Source organism: Artemia franciscana, chromosome 3, assembly GCF_032884065.1.
Source record: "Artemia franciscana chromosome 3, ASM3288406v1, whole genome shotgun sequence".
Taxonomy (NCBI): Eukaryota; Metazoa; Arthropoda; class Branchiopoda; order Anostraca; family Artemiidae; genus Artemia; species Artemia franciscana.
The window spans coordinates 34743318-34763791 of record NC_088865.1 but is presented as its reverse complement, the minus strand read 5'-3'; the positions used below and the strand labels follow the sequence as shown (position 1 = coordinate 34763791).

The following is a 20474-nucleotide window of genomic DNA, read 5'->3' as shown; positions in this document are numbered from 1 at the left end:
ATATGATCTCTTGGCTCTTCCTACCTCTTCACAAGTGCCATATGAGTTCTTAGCTCTTTTTAAATTTTTTGCTATTCGCTTGATGTACTTTCTTGATGCCTAGTGCCGTCTCTTAATGTTCCTTTTATTTTGGTTTAAGTTACTTATTTTTCTCAAAAATAAGACTAGTTTTTTATCTTGAACTTTCAAAGACACAAAATATTTATTATTTGCTAAGATTTTATCTAAGACACCTGAATCATGGGTATAAAACCTAAATAAATGAAGCTTTTACCTTTTAATTTGGTACCATAAGATGCAACCCATTCTATACCCTGATTCCACCGAGTTAACTAATAACGCTCACTTCCTACCTATACTGCTACAGTATTTCTCTAGTATATCATTAATCTCTTCGCCATACTTATCTGGTATATTAGGCACGGAAAAAACATTCATTGAAGCTTTCAAAAGAGTGAGTGATACACATGCTTGTCGATTTAAAATTTAACTGCAAATATTTATTCTACCACAAACCACACGATTCTTCTCTTAAACCCTATCTATTGCATCTTTTAGTCTAATCAGTATCATCATTCTAAGTAATTTGTTTCTCACAGGAATTATGCCTATTACATAAGAACCAAAGAAATCATGAAGAAAAATGTCTTGAAAAAAATGTCTTTAAAAAAACGTCTTGAAATGTCTTGAAGAAAAATGTCTCAAAAACGTCTTGAAGATATCTATATATATATATATATATATATATATTTTTATATATATATATATATATATATATATATATATATATGTATATATATGTATATATATATATATATATATATAAGTTGTATGTATGTTCGTCTGTTACACTATCTATATATATCAAAATAAGTTTTATGTATTTTTGTTTGAGGGTTTGCATATGACGTGTGAAAAATAAAGAAGAAAAACAAAACTAAAAAAGGAAAAAAGGTAAAAACTAAAAAAATATAAAGAGAAAAAAAAACTAAAAAAAAGAAAAAACAAAAAAAGAAAAAACCTAAAAAAGATAAAAAATAAAAAAAGGTAAAAAACTAAAAAAAAAGCTAAAAAAACAAAAAAGCTAAAAAACTGAAAAAAAAATAAAAAACTAAAAAAGAAAAAAAAGAAAAAATGTATATATATATATATATATATATATATATATATATATATATATATATATATATATAAATAAAAAAAGCTAAAAAACTAAAAGAAAAGAAAAAAACTAAAAAAGAAAAAAAAGAAAAAACTAAATAAAGAAAAAACCTAAAAAAAAACTATAAAAAAATAAAAAAAGGTAAAAAAATAAAAAGTACTTACATTTGATAGGTTTTCGGATTTTTCTAAATTTAACTCCATGTTTTCTTTTCTTTCCAGCCTCGCCGATCGTCATGAAGGTCAAAGGAATTTTCAGCTAATTGTTATTACTCATGATGAAACGTTTCTTGAAACTATGTGCCGAACTACTTATCTTGAGCACTATTACCGTGTCAGCCGTGACAAAAAGTACTTTTTTATCTTTTAATTAATTAGTTTCTTTTAGTTTTTTTTAATATTAAGAAAAGGGAATTTTTTAAGATGATCTTTCCTTGTGGGCCTGTTTCGAGGATAGATGTGGTGCCTGCGCCCGTAGTTTTTCCAGATGCAGCAGCATTTAAACTTGTCTGGGTTAAAATGCTCCTAGTGTAATATGGGGTTCTATTGACCCCCTCCCCCCTCTTGTAGTGATCTTTATCGTCATGGGAAAATCAGCTAAATTGTTTAAGATGCTCTTAACCATGTGTCTTGAGTTGTTCATGCATTTACCTTGAAAAATAGACTTCTTAAGTAGTAGGAGTATATTTAGAATGGAATTCTAGAATGGATTTAAAAAATTAGACCACTTAAGAAGTAGGAGTATATCTAGAATGGAATTAAAAAATAGACCACTTAAGAAGTAGGATTATATGTGGGATAGAATTCTATAGTGAAATTAAAAAGATAGACTACTTGCGAAGGGGGAGAATATCGAGAACGTAATTCAAAATGGAATTACGGAATAGCTCCTTGGACTTATTTTGGTTGTCTCTATTTTAGATCAACTGACGAGGGGATTCATACTGTGATGCTAGGGGTAGTATATCTTAACCGTCGTAAGACAATAAACTTTGAAAGTATTTACCAAGTATGTTCTGTTAATCAAGATCAAATCATAAAAGTTTGTATTCGTTATGATGCATGTTCCGCATGTCTTCTAGCCGCAAATCTCGCTTGCGCTTCATTTTCTTGCATCATTACGTTAGACATATTTCCATGTCTTTTGCTTTAGCTCTTTGAATACATTCAAAATTATGTGTAATTTCGCATGGCATCATAGATACGAAAGAACTTCTTTTTTTTTCTTTTTCTTTTTTTTTCTTAAGTTAACTATCCAGTAGTTATAATTTTGCCTTAATGGCTTTGTTATGTAATTTAGTAACAACCAGGAATGTTCCGACGCCTATGCCCTCTGAAGTATATAAATTACGTATTGTCATAATCAAGTCTTTATTCTTTTGTTTCATGTCATAAGGTGGCCAATGAACAATTTTATATTTTGACGTGAGTTCAATTCCTTCTTCCTTTTTTTTACGGAGGCTACAATAACCGTTTTTTATTTCATTGCATTTTCTGAAATATCTAAATCATGTGACTATCACAGCGAATCACAATTGGAATCACAAAAGAAAAAGCTGCCCAAAAATTGCTTTTTCTTCAAGGGATTCTAGTCCAAAAACAAGAACAATTTAAAAATTTAATTAAGATTAGGATACGACTTTTGACAAAACTATGATTTCATATGATCTCAAGCTGCTATTATAATTAATCACAAATGACAAGAAATAATTAGGCTAAAAATATCGACATCTGTGGAGTCCATAAATGGTGATGGTACATACCAGAATTCTCTTCTTGAAGCGAGTGATGCAACCATTTTTCTTCAACCAGTGAGATCGTGTGAACTTGAGGAGACTTTGAAAAGTATGAAAAAATCGGCTGCTGGAATGGACTTTATAACCTTTCAAATAGTTCAAAAATTTTACCCAATTATATCTAGTCATCTGTTGTACTTTTTAATCAATTTTTGAATTGGGAGTATACCCTAATTGCTTGAGAAGTGCGTTGGTTATTCCTCTGTATGAAGGAGGTGATAAGGAAGATATGAACAACCACCGTCTGATATCTTTACTTCCAGTGATTTATCGTATTTTTGAAAAGTTGATTTTTAGACAATTGATGGATTATTTTGAAAAAAGAGGTTTTTTCCCTAAAGTCAATTTGGTTTTAGAAAAAATATGTCTACAGAACACGCTTTATTATTTTCGACTATATTTTTCAACGATAGCATAGATTCAGGTTTAAAGGTGGCTTCGATTTTTTTTTTTTTTTTTTTTTTTTTTTTTTTTTTTTTTTTATTGTGAAGATTTTGACTGTGTTGATAATGAGCTTTCATTGGCTAAGCCTGAATATGCTGGAATCCGTTTTAAAAGTCTGAAATTGATAGCTTCATTTCTAGAAGGAAGAACGCAATTAGTACGACTGAGCACAGTCCTATCAGAAGAGATAGTAGTAAAGTGTGGTGTGCCAATGGGGTCTGTGTTGAGTCCCTGTTATTTCATGTATAGATTAATGATCTAAATGGATGCCTCAAATAGCTGTCAACAGCTAGGTATAATAATCGCCCGTTGCGAGCATTACTTTCAGCTTTTGCTGAGGATACTCAGTTCACAATAATAATTAATAATAATAATTTATTTGTTACCCGCTTGTTTTGACAAATTAAGCGGAGTAAAAACATTAAGGAAAGAAAAACGAAATAACACAAACAATACAATTAATACAGTCTAATCAAAGGGTGGTAAGGGCCCAAGCGTTGACAGGCCTCAGCACCTAATCTAGCATAGAGTTTTTTATAAACGAAAATAATATCAGTGGCACAAAACTTTCTGATAATCTTCTGATTTCTATAAGAACGCGGCAGATACAATAAATATTTACAATAACGAAAATACATAACTCTTATGCCCTGCAAATCTTGATTATTAAACAACGGGCGCAAACCGGAAAGAAACAATATAGAATGATCGCAATATGTAGAATAAAGTCAAGATAAAGCCTTTCGTGAAAATCTGCCTCGGTTCGGGACAATTTTCGCGTACCCTTTTTTAAGTTTACTTTTAATATCATTTAGCCCACAGGATCGAAAAGCTGATAAAGATGAACAAATATTAATACCAAGCCACCGAATCGAAGAAACGAGCTTAACTGAAAAATAACCACAATCAAGATCACTACTTTGATGCTTAGCATTAAAAACTAAATATTCACATTTTTCAGTATTAAGTTTGAGGCCGATTTCCTCAAAAGACTTAGAAACAAGCTGGGTCGATTTAATTAGGCTAGATTTAGTGCGGCTGATCAAAAGTAAATCATCTGCATATGCAATGTACGAAAGATTAGTTAGGCCTAAAAAACATGATGGATTAATACGTGGCAAAACAGAATAAAGACAAGCATTAAAAAGATAAGGGGATAAGACTCCTCCTTGCCTAAGACCAGAACGGATGGGGATATTACCAACGTAGGTGTCACCTGACTTGAATCGAACATATGAATTAGCATACCAAAAACGAAGAGTTGATATAATAGACACATTTGCACCAAGTTGGATTAAAGAATACCAAAGTTGGCTATGACAAATTGAATCAAAAGCTTTTGAAACATCGAGTGCACAAAAATGTACCTCAAAACCATTTTTATGCGCTTCAAGTAATAGCGAAACTATGGCACGATGAGCATGTTGGCATCCTATATACGGCTTAAAGCCAAACTGATTAGACATATGATCTACATTAGACAGGAGATCAGGGAGCAAAACATATTCAAATACTTTACTTAAAGTACAAGCAACCGTAATAGGCCTATACGAAGCGCAACTAGTTGGGTCCTTACCGCGTTTCAAAATTGACGTAATGTTACCAACTAAAAAAGAATCAGGGACTAAAGAAGAGCATAAACACATCTGAAAAAGTAACTGCAAGTGATAAACTAATTCCTCCGAATCGGTGTTGAGGTGAAAAGCACTGATCCCGTCTATATCATAAGATTTCGATTTAAGTCTCTCTACACTTCTTTTGACACGGTCAACACTAACGGGAGGTACATGACCTTGAATGATTTTGTTAGGCAACAGATTAGAACAGAGCTTGGCAAAACGAAAATGAACCGCATATATCACTGTATCGAAAATGTTACTATAATGATTGATCCATGATACATTAGGGATTCGGTCAGCCGTAGGCGATCTATCAAACTTCGCGACATTGATCACTTTTTTCCACTGGCTAGGAGACTTAGGAAATTCAGCACCATTGTACCTAATTTTTCGAAGATAGCGTTTAAAATCAAGTTTTGTTTTTTGTTTAATATCGAAAACATTACCCCTTAAGGGGCGGCCGCAAGCTATCCAAATTTTTAGCCACAACTTAGCCCGATTTTTTATTGTTTTGAGCTCTGGGTCATTCTTCCAAATTGAACTTCTTGTTTTTGCTCTAAAGCGACATAGGGGAACAGCTACTTCTTCAGACCTCTTTAAGCACGATACAATGTGGCTATAATAAATATTAAGCTGAATTCTGGCTTGTGGGGACCCAACGCTTGTACACAACAGATTAAAAGGGACTTTAATCGTTGATAGAAGGCTAACAAGCGTAGAAAAATAAAGAGGCCAGTCAGCTTTGTTCCATTCTCTTTTAGAAATCCATTTTCTAGAATTGGGACGAAGGTTCTTCTCCGCAGTAGCATTAAGGGTAACAGTGAGGGATAGGGGGAGATGGTCGTAATCACGCTCATCCTGATCAACATGGACTTCGCCACAGATGAGACCAGAAGAAACGATACAATGGTCAATGTCTGAAAGTGAGCCACTATTATGGATATAGGAATGGGAGGCATCTTTCTTCAAAATTTTGTAACTATTCGGTAAGGAATCTAACAGAAGCTCAGTCCGCACTGATGAAGAGTGAATGTTACAGTTCAGATCACCGATTAATAACCAATCCAGTCCACTACTCTCAATGCCATTCAAAAGACTTTTTATTAATGCGCAAAATTTTGTAAATTTAGTTAAACTTCGGAGGGATTTCTGGTCGCAGGGGAGATAAACATTAATGAGGACAAGGTTGGCAAGACGAATAGCAATATAACAATCACTCTCGTGATAGCATAAAGGGGGTGGTGAAAACAGCTTCTTTTTTATTAAACATGCTAGGCCACCTGATGGTCTGCCAGAGGTTTTGCGTGCACTTTTAGAAAAAACTGAGTGTTCGTTACTTCTCTGTAGGGAGTTTAAGCTCACTAAAGGTAGGAGATGCTCCTGGAGGAATAAAACATCAAAATTTTCTAATTTCTGATCTAAAGAAACGTCTTTATCCTTAGTACCGTTAATATTGAACGAACATATAGTGAAATTAGTCTTAGCACTCATTTTCTAGTATAGGACGATCGTTTCGACAGAAGTTGTCGAATGGCTGCGAAAACAGAAACGTATTTGAAAAATGATATGAAACAAGTAATGGTGATTATCGAGAAGTGGATGCGAGTGAACAAGCTGCTTGTTAATAAAAAAAAATAATGTTCATTTGATGTGGCAGAAGTGCAAATTTATATCCATAGAATGAAGAAATTGAGTTAGAAAATGGAAGCATAAAACGGACATAAAGTATCCTGGTGCCATAGTAGATGAGTGCCTAAGTTTCAAAGATTATATTGCATTTATAAGTACTAAATTAGCTAAAAATGTTGGAACTCTGCGGAAGCTGAAAATTTATTTCCCCAAAAAGGTTATTAAAATGTTATGTTTTTCTCTTATTTACCCATATTTGTTGTACTGTGTTACAGTTTCGTCGTCCACGTTCGCTAGCCCTTTATATCCGCTCCGTGTGTTAAAAAATAAAATTTTAAGAGTTTTGACCAATTTTCTCCAAAAATTCGGTAAGATCTAGGTATCACAAATTAAAAATTTTGACATTTTTTGGCTCGGTTAAATTTTATGTAAATTTTATGTAAATACTTATCTGTATTTTTTTTTTCTAATTTGGTTTGCATGTTTGGTTTACATGTAACCTGCATGTTTTTCGGAATTACATAAAGAAACGGAACATATTTATGAAAATAGAAGTTTGAATTAGTTGGAACGTCGGTTCCAATTACTACCATATCTGAATTTTCTATTTGGTATAGGCCAATTTGTCCTGAAGTCTGGAACATGCTTCTGGCGGAAGTAAAAGTACATCGCAAGTGCTTCTTTGCGATATATTTGTTTTAACCAGTATTGTAGACATGAACTGAGTGATTAATTCGGGAGTGAGTATATGCTTGTGAATGTTAAAGAAGAAACTGTTTCGTGTGTCTATTGAGTGTTAAAAGAGAAATTGATTCGTGTGTTGATTGAGGTGAGTGTCAGTATGTGTAAGGAAGCATGATCATTCATAGATTATGAGTGTGGGAACACTCCCACACTCTCCCACACCTTTAAGCTCCTTGTAGAAATATATTATCTTTAGAATTGTTGATTATTTGTTTAGTAGCGGTGGGGCAGGGGAGGAGGAATCAGAGAGTTATTTTTTCTGCGAAAGTTTATTAGTAGTTGAAGTGTCTTTTTTTTAGGTCGTTCCAACACGCTAATAGGCGTCGGGAACCATTTTGATACTAAGAGTTAATGTTTATTTTTTGTAGTATTATATGAATATCTCAATGTTGTGTTTTTGTTGTGTTTTTTTACCCATTTGATAATAAAACAAATCCAAGAATAAGAAAAAAATTAATTAAGATTAGAAAATGACTTTTGACAAAACAAAGATTCCCTATTATCTCAAACTGTCATTATAATTAATCACAAATATTAGTACTTGGCAGAGTCTGCATAGTGACATTTTTTAGCCTTTTAGAAGCCCAAGCTGGGTTTTCACTTATTTTATATTTGTATTTTAACGTTACTAATATCGCTAGGACCTGCTGTCCACAACTGAAATTTTGTTATTTTGTTTTTGTTACTTTGCTTGCAGTGTTTGGAAACACGCTCATTTATTTTTTATTTCTAGGGGTAATTCTCAAGTTCGAAAAATTCCTGTAACTCAAGCATAATCAAGAATTGGTCCTATTGTCTGATATTTAATTTTCTTTCAGTATTTTAATTGTTACTTTGCTTATATATATCTGAGTAAAAACCTATTAGATTAAATATTACTTTAGCTACTGAATAATAGGTTTTATGCCAAGCAGTCCTGGTTTGACGCATTGTTTAACTCTCTCCTACCCCTCCGTATTTGAGCATTCAGCTTTAGCCAGCGCCTGATTTACTTCTTCATTGCTTATTTAGGACACTTGTTTTTGAAAAGTACTTGTCAAAATCTGTTTTGCTGATTACGTGATTTTGTAAAACAGCTTCGAATGTAGCTTAAATCCTGCAGTACCTTTTTTTGTCAAAAATGTATTATCATTGAAGAACCAGTTTAAAGAGAGATGTATAGAAGAATAAATATTTGCTGTATCTTGATTCACATGGATGAACCTGATCCATACAATGTTAATGTACATTTTACCGTTTTTTGCAATTCGTGAAACAGAGAAGGATTGTCTCCATATGACCCTCAAATACATTAATTGAAGAAAAATTAAAAGAAAAAATACTAGTTGTCCCCAGTCTTTGACTCAAGCAATCTTGTGCAGGATCGTTACGTAAGTCAATAGAAAGTTTTCTAAATATCGCTAATTAGCGCCAGTAGCTCACTAACTTCGCTACTGCCACCTACTGTTCACTACTTCGCACTGTTGGAAAAATGTCTTCGAGATTTTTCCAACACTTTAAGTAGTGCTCTCCTTAATACCGGCTAAATTGATTAATTCAGGCTGTTTTATCAATTGCATGACGACTGGCAGCGTATCTTTTTTTTCTATTTTGATTTTCTGATCAAAATTACTTTCTTGATTTTTTCTTTCGGAATGCCAAATCTTCCCAAAATGACTGAATGGGCAAAAAATTGAACGTGAGACTACAAAGACTACTGATGCTTAAAAAGAGACACTAGAATTGTGTCCTTTTTCGTTTAAAGAGAACCTATCTATCTATTTTGTCAAGCGTAAGGTATAAAACACGTATTTTTTTAAAAGTTGCAATTGTTTTATTATTGATATTCCGATACCAAATTTTTTACACTTGCCTTACCTTGTGTAGGTAGTAATGGTATTTTCATGGTATTTTGGTAATGTTGATGAGCAATATCTATCCATTCTTCGTCTTGTGTATTTCGCATGTGGCTGAGCAAAAGTTACCCCAGCGAAGTTAGAACTTAGATCCTTCTTATTCATGAGGAGAGTGTATGCGTCATAGGTCTTAACCTCTGCTTCGCCATTGTACCGCTGAAACTATTAATTTCCAGTGACTCATTAAACTGATTATAATATCGAGCCATGGAGAAACAGAAGAATATTAGGAGCTAGGACCTTTTTTATTGCAATTATGCATAGAGTCAAGAAAGTTGGAAAAAAAGAAAAATAAGTTGCATTTGAAAAATTAAAAAATTTGACGATCTTGAGTAAGAGACGAACAATACATAGTAAAGAAGAAATAACAGCCCAAAACTTCTAAAAATGATGTCCTTTGACTTCAACAGCGAGGCTTGAAAACAAAAAAAAGCTGCAACCCCGATGTTCCACATCGAAATCATATTTTTTTTATGTTTTTCCTTCTCCTCAGCTAGTTGGGAACTGGGACATTATAGAGAACTGTTTACTGGCTCATTTAAAAGTAAATTACTATTTCTAGTGCCTTTTGTATTTACGAAAAGTAATATTTAAAATTAAATGTTATTTTACGAAAAACTGCTTTTTTGTAGTTGCCATGTAGATTTCGTAAAAAAAGATGCATGACATCATAACTGTTGGCTACAATCATTAATGACGTAAAAAGTAAAACCCATATTATGAGGTTAGTAATAATGGCGTTAGCGCTGTCAGTAAATAAAACAAAATACTGAAATAGGCAAAATGGAAAAGAAGTAACTGGAAGGAAGAGACATCATTGGTTTATGCAGTCTACTTTAATGAGCAATGAAAAGCAAGATAAAGTTAAAAAAATCCAATATCAATTAATACAAAAAGGAAGCAAAACAATGTTAGAAAATTTATATTTAGGTCCTGGGAGGGACTAGATGGGCTATAATTGACTGACGTATAGTATCAACTTGAGATGTCTCATCAACAGTAATCACTTACCGTCGGAAAGCTTGGTGAGTATTTCCCCTCCACTAAACCTGGCAAACCGCTTCCCAAGGTTTGACTCAGCCTAATGAAGTAGCTGAGGTCTAGGCTTTGTTATTAACTCAGAATTAAAGACAACAGTACCTTGCAAACTTTTCATTTCTCTAATAAGGAGCTGTTGCAGTCTAGGACTGCAAAATTTTAAAACAAGCGACTTATATAAAAGCTTAGGCAAATGGGACACCAATGCAGAAGAAAGAAAAATATTGCCTCCCCCCAAAATGCAGCCCAAACAGGTGCGAGGAAAGTGCCAACGGCTCTTTTCCTGGCCACTTCAAATGGAATGTGCTGTTTTATAAACTTTAGAGGGGGATCGTTCAATTGAAGTTGAAAATTCTTGTGTCATTTTTGAAGCCCAGATGCTAGTGGAGTGTCATCAACCTCCTTATCGGTTCCTTTTTTTACCCTCCGGGCTCCCTCCAATCTCTATAATATCGATTAAAAATTCAAGATATCTGTTTTGTTTAAAAACTTGTAGCAAAAATTTACGATTATAGAGACGAATTCAACCGTCATAAGCTCGGGAACAAACATAAACAGACGTTACGAAGTGCCATGCTAAGTGCACTTGCTAATTCGACGTTTGATGTCAGTTCGTGGTAACAAACTGTAAGTAAGGAGCGATGCGACTCAATAGTACCCAAAACTAATAAACCACAATAAAAAATAGTAACCACAATCAAAAGAATTGGTATATTATGCTGATTCCAAATATATAAGGTTCATTAAGTTCAGTTTTACCTATCAAAAGTTACGAGCCTGAGAAAATTTGCCTGATTGTCGAAGAAGGGGGGGGGGTAAACACCCCTTATAAGTCAAAGAATCTTAGTGGAAATAAAAAATCAAATTCAGTTTATCCGAAAACCTACGGTTTGAAGCTCCTATCTCTAAAAATGTAAAATTTTGTGTTTTCCGCAAGAAGAAAAACCACTGATGCATGTTTATTTGTTTTTTTCCAAGGGATGATCAAATCGATCCAGTAGTCATAAAACATCGGGAGAAAATTCATTAGAACGAAAATTGAAAGTTTTTGTGTCCTTTATAAGCAACTAGGTCCCCTCCCACGCCCCTGTTTTATCAAAATCGTTTGATCAAAATTTTGAGGTGGCGATTTTACTCAGCATAATTGAAAGGCCCATAAACTATTCCTTTGGAGATAACATGAACCCACATATTCCCTGGGGAAAGGTCTTTAAGTTATAAAATTTGCCAAAAGTTTCCGTTTGTTATTTGTTATTAGGAAGTTTGCATACATTTTTTGGGTGGGGAAGAGGATGAATTGTCTGCTGTAGGACATTTCCTCGAAGAGAATTTTATATGGGGAGGGAAGTTTCCTGGGGGTGAGCTTTTCAGGAAAATTTTACGCTGGAGAATTGGCCAGAATTCCTATCCAGTCGTGACTGGTCATATTGATACTTGATGTTCGTAGAAATGAAAAATTACGATTAGAAAAGCCTTATAAAACGAAAGAAATATATTCCAGTGCGTTTTTGCGTCAGCTTGAACTCAAAGCTTTCGTATCTGGGAAAATGTCACATAGCCACAGGGATGCGATTAGTGTTAATACGAAATATGTAATATAAATGTATTATATGGAGCGATAGACAAACTGGAGAAGAACCGAGACCATATTCCCTTTTTCTACAGATAGTTAAGTTTTATGGCCTCAAGACAGAAATTTCAGACTGACCCCAAAGTCTTGGCCTTGTGCAATACACATCAATGTCCGACCTATACTTGATAATCCTAATTTCTTTGGGGTACCATTCGTTCAGTTTGGAGAAGTATTTCTAGGTCAAATGATTTCTTTCCAATTGAATATTGTGGGATCCATTAGGTGTAAAATCTCTTATTGGGGTTTTTAGGTGGTCTTCATGCCTAATAGTACCAAACTTTAGTCTCTTTAGTTTCTTATCTTGGTTCTAGACACACTCTTTAATATGGACGGAAAAATAGCAAAGACTAGATGCAAGAGACCACGCTCCGTGGGTGTGGAGAAGCCTGGAGTCCAAATAAAACTACAAAAAAGATCTTTTAAATTACTATTTTATAGTTCTGCCTTCGGTAATATTCTTGGGGATTTCAAATCCTCCTCCTCGTGGATTTGGGTAAGATTGATTCATTCAGTTTTGATTTGGTATGTTCAATTTACTATTCTTTAATCGGCCAAAATGCATATTCTTCTTGTTTATTTAATTTTCGAGTAAATTTTTCTATTTGGTCCGCTTTCTTATATCCAAGGCAAAAACTTGGACCACACAACCATGTTTCATTGTTGCAAAAGTCCATTGTTTTTTTGTTTGTTTTTTTTTTTTTTTTTTTTTTTTTACAGTTGCAACCACACTTTGAACTGAGTTCTTTAACAAACACATGTTACATTGGTTATTGCAAAGTGACTTGAGCCCACAACTTTTGAATTTCAAAGATGGCGTCATAGCCACTGGGATGCAGTAACTGTTAATATAAAATGTATTATTGAATATTTCATTAACATTGAGTGATAAACATATTGGAGAAGAACCGACACCTGTATTCTCTTTTTCTGCAGATAATTGTTTCCTCAAGATAAAGATTCCCTCAATTTCATTGTAGATTATGCAAACTTAAGTTTTCGAAGGATCTTGGAATTATTGCAGAGTTTCCATTAGCATAGTAATTTGTTGAAATTTATCTAACATTAGTACTTTTCTGACAAAGCTGGCAACCCTGTAAAGAGCAAACACCTTTTTTTTCATATTCTAAATGATAATATGAAAAAGAACACTTTACTTTGATTTTTCAAACCATTAAAGAAAAGTACATCATCACAACGATCAAGAGGATTGGCAAAAACTAATGAAAAACTAATTGCTGGAAAAATTAATAACAAAGAAATATGTGGTTAGATGACAAGTAATAGCAAGAATAGCAACAAATTAATAATGAAAATGGTTCACGAAGGTTCATTTTGTTGGAACAGAATTTCGTAGCAAAATTCCAGTTCGTCTGTTTCCCCAAAAAATTCCCCAAATTTTGAAGACTTGTTACCGAATTTTAAATTCAAGAGTACAAGCTCTTTTCTCCTCAAGTCAAGTTAATTTTTCGCCTTTTACGAAACATTCAAAATCATAGTTTACCATTTTATTTCATTCAAAAGCTAGTTTGTTTTTGTTTTTTTTGCTTTCAATTTGAAAAGAAGGTGAAAACTCATATTTTACTGTTAAGTTGTCAGTTCAAGAAGAAATATGAAAGCTGTCGACATAAGTCACGTCCTATTTCACGTTCCTATTATTTCATCCCTATTTTCTCCCTGAAAAAGAAATAACGTCTAAATGATGACCGATGGGTTGTTTTTTAGCTCCTTGTTCATTAACTTTTTCTTATATGAATTAAAAAAAAACTTTCCAAAAAGAAGTTTTTCAAAGAAAAGTAAAGGCCATAACAAGCAGCTCGTGGTAACGAACGTAGTAAAAGTTTCCTCGTTTCCTGCTTCATCAAACAGTTCATGGTAATGAACTGTACTAAGGAGCGACTTGGCTCAATAGTAACCGAAACTCTAAAAAACGGAATTTTGATACCAATAGTTACATCAAAAGAATCGAATTTTTATGCTGTTTTTAAGTATATAAGTTTCATAGTCTTACCAAGTCTTACTAATCAAAAGCTGCGAGCCCGTGAAAATTTGCCGTATTTTAGAAAAAGGGGGGGGGAACATTCCCTAAAAGTCATAGAATCTTAACAAAAATCACACCATCAGATTCAGCGTATTAGAAGACGCTACTGATAAAGTTTCAAGCTCCTATCTGCAAAAATGTGGAAATTTTGTATTTTTGCCAGAAGACAGATCACGGATGCGGGTTTATTTTTCTTTTTATTTCTTTTCTCCCGGGGGTAATCCTATCGACCCAGTGGTCCTACAATGTTGCAAGAGGGCTCATGCTAATGGAAATTAAAAGTTCTATTCCCCTTTTTAAGTGACTAAAAAAATCGGAGGGCACCTAGGCCACCTCCCACGATCATTTTTTCCTAAAGTCACCGGATCAAATTTTGAGATAGCCGTTTTGTTCAACGTAGTTGAAAAACTCAATAACTATGTCTTTGGCGATGACTTAATCCCCCACAGTCCCAGGAGGAGGGGCTGAAAGTTTTAAACGCTGTCCATTGTTTACATATACTACTAGTTATTGGGAAGTGTACAGACGTTTTTAGGGGGACTTTTACGCATTGGGAGGGGGTACATGGGAAGGGATTACATGGGAGGATTTTTCCATGGAGGAATTTATCATGAGGGAAAAGAATTTCCACGAAGGGGTGCAGGATTTTTTAGCATTATTGAAAAAGAAACAATGAGAAAATAAATGAAAAAAAAAATCAACTGGAAGTAAGGAACAGCATTAAAACTTAAAACGAACAGAAATTATCACGAATATAAGGACATTCCTCTCCTTCTCAATGCCTTGCTCTTTACACTAAAGTACTTTTAGTAACTTGAACTATTTATTCTATGGCTTTTGTGATTCAGGGGTCATTCTTAAAGAATTAGGACAAAATTCAAACTTTAGTGTAAAGAGCTACGTATTACGAGGGGGCTAACCCCCTCGTATACGTAATAAAAATATACGAATATAGAAATTCGTTACGTAAGTTATTTCGCAAAAACATATATTTTTTACTTATAAAAACGTTATAAAAAAGTTCTAGTTGCATTTAAAGAAACCAAAAATTGAAGGGCAACTAGGCCTCCTCCCCTATCCCTTTTTTCTAATCAAAACTGTCCGATCAAAACCATGAGAAAGCCATTTGGCCAAAAAATTTAATATGCAAATTTCGTTTTAATTTTTCATGTGCGATGATTCAAAATCAAAACATACATTAATCCAAAAATGTTCAGAAATTAAATCTAAAAAAATTAGTTTTTCTCAACTGGAAGTAAGCAGCGGCATTGAAACTTAAAACGAACAGAAATTATTCCGTATATGAAAGAGGTTGTCCCCTCCTCAACGTCCCGCTCTTTACGCTAAAGTATCACTTGTTGAATTGCTAAGTTGAATCACTTCCCACTAACCAAACAGAAGGGAGGAGAAGATGACAAAGAACGATATACCCTCATACAAATTCTGAAATTGGAACCTCGTAACGAAATCATTTTTGGAGCCTTGTTCTCCAACAAGAAGAAGAGGTCGTAACGGACAAGTGAAGTCCTTCGATCAAAGTATGACAAGAAGAAGATAAGTATGACAAAAGTAAAAGCACTTTTTTTTAGTATCTATTTTCTGATCACCCAGGTTATACTAGTTATTTCACAAGGATTTTCCGTAAAGAATGGACCCCAAAGAATTTCTTTTGAGGTTTTGACTCATGCTCTTTTACCGGGCGAAAAATTTAAAAATTATCAAAAGCATGTGCATAAATATGATAAAACTAGGTAGGCTAGAGTATAAAATTTGTTTGGAAGTTCAGTAAAGATGCAGTTTTTGAATCTCTGAAGTGTTTAAAAGCTGGGTTGGAGTGAGTAAAGACGTTTTCAAGGTAACTGAGCTATTTTAATTGCATTACTAAGATTAATGTAGGCTCAGTGCTTAAATCTTCAAGTAATTTTGTTTTCATTCCCTTAATTATCAAATTCTATCAAGAAAGTCAGGATAAGTATCCTGTCCTTCCTTGTTTTTACTTTTTTTATACAATCAAGGTCGCCATTTGAGGGGTAGTAGGTCAGTTGCCCATCATAGATTTTGAAAATGCCTGCTCTTGTGGCTTGATTAAAAAACTAAAAAACTAAATCCCCCTCCTACGCTCTGAAAAACACCTTTTATTTGTATCTGTTTTTTTTTTTTTTTTTTTTTTTTTTTTTTACGAAAAATTCTCCTCTCCTCCCCTTTACATTATTTTCATCGGAACTATTCACATCGAACATCGATAAGAAATCAATAAAATTTACTATTTCAATTTAAATGAAAACAATGAAAGAAAAATCTAAAAAGATGATCGGTTTTATTCTAATTTATGGCTTATGACTAACATACGTGCACCAAATAACGCTGAGATAGATTTTGAAAATACCTTCTTTTGTGTTTTCATTGAAAAAAAAATCCAAAAAATCTAATCCCCCCCCCTCACATTCTGAGAAACATCTTTCATCTGTATCTACATTTTTTCTTCTTTTTTTTTTACGAAAAAATCACTCTCCTCCTCTTCTTTACATTATTTGCATTAAAACTTACTAATTCTCCCAGGGATTACCTACTTTTTGTTTACCCTCAGATGCATTTCCAAAAATCATATTTTTAGCAACCTGCCACCTTTCAACCCTAAAACAGAACTAAAAGATCTAAATTTTTCTTTTATTATAGCCTAAAAAAGTGGAATTTAACCACAGGATTCGTACATTGTTCGTTATATCACCCATCAAACTACTACCTAAAACTAATGTATCTTATTTTCTCACTTTTTCCAATAAAGAAAAAAAACTTTGCGCCTTAGCTACTCTGCTTTTTACTTTTTTTGCTATTCAGTTGATGAACTTTATTGCCTAGTGTTGCCTCTTAATGCACCTTTTTTTGGTTCAAGTTACTTAGTCTTCTCAAAATTAAGACTAATCTCCTACCCTGAACTTTCAAAGCCTCAAAATATTTATTATTTTGCTAAGATTTTTATCTAAGACACTTGAATCATTGATACAAAAGATAAATAAATGAAGCTTTTACCTTTTAACTTGGTACTACAAGATACAACCCATTCTATCCCCTGATTCCACCGAGTTAACTTATAACCTCACTTCCTATCTAAACTGCTAAAGTATTTTTCTAGTATATATCTAGAGTGTTACTCATCCTTTTCAATTTTAAATTTAACTGGAAATATTTATTCTACCACAAACCACACAACCACAAACTAAACACTGACCGGCATTAAGCCTCTGATTTTCCTTTTAAATCAATCTATTCATTCTTAGAATTTTGCTAGAGCTCATACCATATGATCTCTTGGCTCTTCCTACCTCTTCACAAGTGCCATATGAGTTCTTAGCTCTTTTTAAATTTTTTGCTATTCGCTTGATGTACTTTCTTGATGCCTAGTGCCGTCTCTTAATGTTCCTTTTATTTTGGTTTAAGTTACTTATTTTTCTCAAAAATAAGACTAGTTTTTTATCTTGAACTTTCAAAGACACAAAATATTTATTATTTGCTAAGATTTTATCTAAGACACCTGAATCATGGGTATAAAACCTAAATAAATGAAGCTTTTACCTTTTAATTTGGTACCATAAGATGCAACCCATTCTATACCCTGATTCCACCGAGTTAACTAATAACGCTCACTTCCTACCTATACTGCTACAGTATTTCTCTAGTATATCATTAATCTCTTCGCCATACTTATCTGGTATATTAGGCACGGAAAAAACATTCATTGAAGCTTTCAAAAGAGTGAGTGATACACATGCTTGTCGATTTAAAATTTAACTGCAAATATTTATTCTACCACAAACCACACGATTCTTCTCTTAAACCCTATCTATTGCATCTTTTAGTCTAATCAGTATCATCATTCTAAGTAATTTGTTTCTCACAGGAATTATGCCTATTACATAAGAACCAAAGAAATCATGAAGAAAAATGTCTTGAAAAAAATGTCTTTAAAAAAACGTCTTGAAATGTCTTGAAGAAAAATGTCTCAAAAACGTCTTGAAGATATCTATATATATATATATATATATATATTTTTATATATATATATATATATATATATATATATATATATATATGTATATATATGTATATATATATATATATATATATATATATAAGTTGTATGTATGTTCGTCTGTTACACTATCTATATATATCAAAATAAGTTTTATGTATTTTTGTTTGAGGGTTTGCATATGACGTGTGAAAAATAAAGAAGAAAAACAAAACTAAAAAAGGAAAAAAGGTAAAAACTAAAAAAATATAAAGAGAAAAAAAAACTAAAAAAAAGAAAAAACAAAAAAAGAAAAAACCTAAAAAAGATAAAAAATAAAAAAAGGTAAAAAACTAAAAAAAAAGCTAAAAAAACAAAAAAGCTAAAAAACTGAAAAAAAAATAAAAAACTAAAAAAGAAAAAAAAGAAAAAATGTATATATATATATATATATATATATATATATATATATATATATATATAAATAAAAAAAGCTAAAAAACTAAAAGAAAAGAAAAAAACTAAAAAAGAAAAAAAAGAAAAAACTAAATAAAGAAAAAACCTAAAAAAAAACTATAAAAAAATAAAAAAAGGTAAAAAAATAAAAAGTACTTACATTTGATAGGTTTTCGGATTTTTCTAAATTTAACTCCATGTTTTCTTTTCTTTCCAGCCTCGCCGATCGTCATGAAGGTCAAAGGAATTTTCAGCTAATTGTTATTACTCATGATGAAACGTTTCTTGAAACTATGTGCCGAACTACTTATCTTGAGCACTATTACCGTGTCAGCCGTGACAAAAAGTACTTTTTTATCTTTTAATTAATTAGTTTCTTTTAGTTTTTTTAATATTAAGAAAAGGGAATTTTTTAAGATGATCTTTCCTTGTGGGCCTGTTTCGAGGATAGATGTGGTGCCTGCGCCCGTAGTTTTTCCAGATGCAGCAGCATTTAAACTTGTCTGGGTTAAAATGCTCCTAGTGTAATATGGGGTTCTATTGACCCCCTCCCCCCTCTTGTAGTGATCTTTATCGTCATGGGAAAATCAGCTAAATTGTTTAAGATGCTCTTAACCATGTGTCTTGAGTTGTTCATGCATTTACCTTGAAAAATAGACTTCTTAAGTAGTAGGAGTATATTTAGAATGGAATTCTAGAATGGATTTAGAAAAATTAGACCACTTAAGTATATCTAGAATGGAATTAAAAAATAGACCACTTAAGAAGTAGGATTATATGTAGGATAGAATTCTATAGTGAAATTAAAAAGATAGACTACTTGCGAAGGGGGAGAATATCGAGAACGTAATTCAAAATGGAATTACGGAATAGCTCCTTGGACTTATTTTGGTTGTCTCTATTTTAGATTAACTGACGAGGGGATTCATACTGTGATGCTAGGGGTAGTATATCTTAACCGTCGTAAGACAATAAACTTTGAAAGTATTTACCAAGTATGTTCTGTTAATCAAGATCAAATCATAAAAGTTTGTATTCGTTATGATGCATGTTCCGCATGTCTTCTAGCCGCAAATCTCGCTTGCGCTTCATTTTCTTGCATCATTACGTTAGACATATTTCCATGTCTTTTGCTTTAGCTCTTTGAATACATTCAAAATTATGTGTAATTTCGCATGGCATCATAGATACGAAAGAACTTCTTTTTTTTTCTTTTTCTTTTTTTTTCTTAAGTTAACTATCCAGTAGTTATAATTTTGCCTTAATGGCTTTGTTATGTAATTTAGTAACAACCAGGAATGTTCCGACGCCTATGCCCTTTGAAGTATATAAATTACGTATTGTCATAATCAAGTCTTTATTCTTTTGTTTCATGTCATAAGGTGGCCAATGAACAATTTTATATTTTGACGTGAGTTCAATTCCTTCTTCCTTTTTTTTACGGAGGCTACAATAACCGTTTTTTATTTCATTGCATTTTCTGAAATATCTAAATTATGTGACTCACAGCGAATCACAACTGGAATCACAAAAGAAAAAGCTGCCCAAAAATTGCTTTTTCTTCAAGGGATTCTAATCCAAAAACAAGAACAATTTAAAAATTTAATTAAGATTAGGATACGACTTTTGACAAAACTATGATTTCATATGATCTCAAGCTGCTATTATAATTAATCACAAATGACAAGAAATAATTAGGCTAAAAATATCGACATCTGTGGAGTCCATAAATGGTGATGGTACATACCAGAATTCTCTTCTTGAAGCGAGTGATGCAACCATTTTTCTTCAACCAGTGAGATCGTGTGAACTTGAGGAGACTTTGAAAAGTATGAAAAAATCGGCTGCTGGAATGGACTTTATAACCTTTCAAATAGTTCAAAAATTTTACCCAATTATATCTAGTCATCTGTTGTACTTTTTAATCAATTTTTGAATTGGGAGTATACCCTAATTGCTTGAGAAGTGCGTTGGTTATTCCTCTGTATGAAGGAGGTGATAAGGAAGATATG

General features: G+C 32.7%; 1 protein-coding gene across 2 annotated transcripts in view; it reads left to right on the top strand.

Annotated features, from left to right (window-relative positions):
- Nucleotides 1-8266, top strand: part of LOC136025214 (DNA repair protein RAD50-like) — a 117436-nt gene extending 109170 nt beyond the window's left edge. For both annotated transcript variants that reach the window (XM_065701029.1, XM_065701030.1), the window contains 2 exons: nt 1384-1512; nt 8127-8266. In XM_065701029.1, the coding sequence (XP_065557101.1) occupies nt 1384-1512; nt 8127-8169 (172 nt within the window). In that variant the 3' untranslated portion in view covers nt 8170-8266. The remainder of the gene's footprint in view (nt 1-1383; nt 1513-8126) is intronic.
- The last annotated feature ends 12208 nt before the right edge of the window (nt 8267-20474 follow it).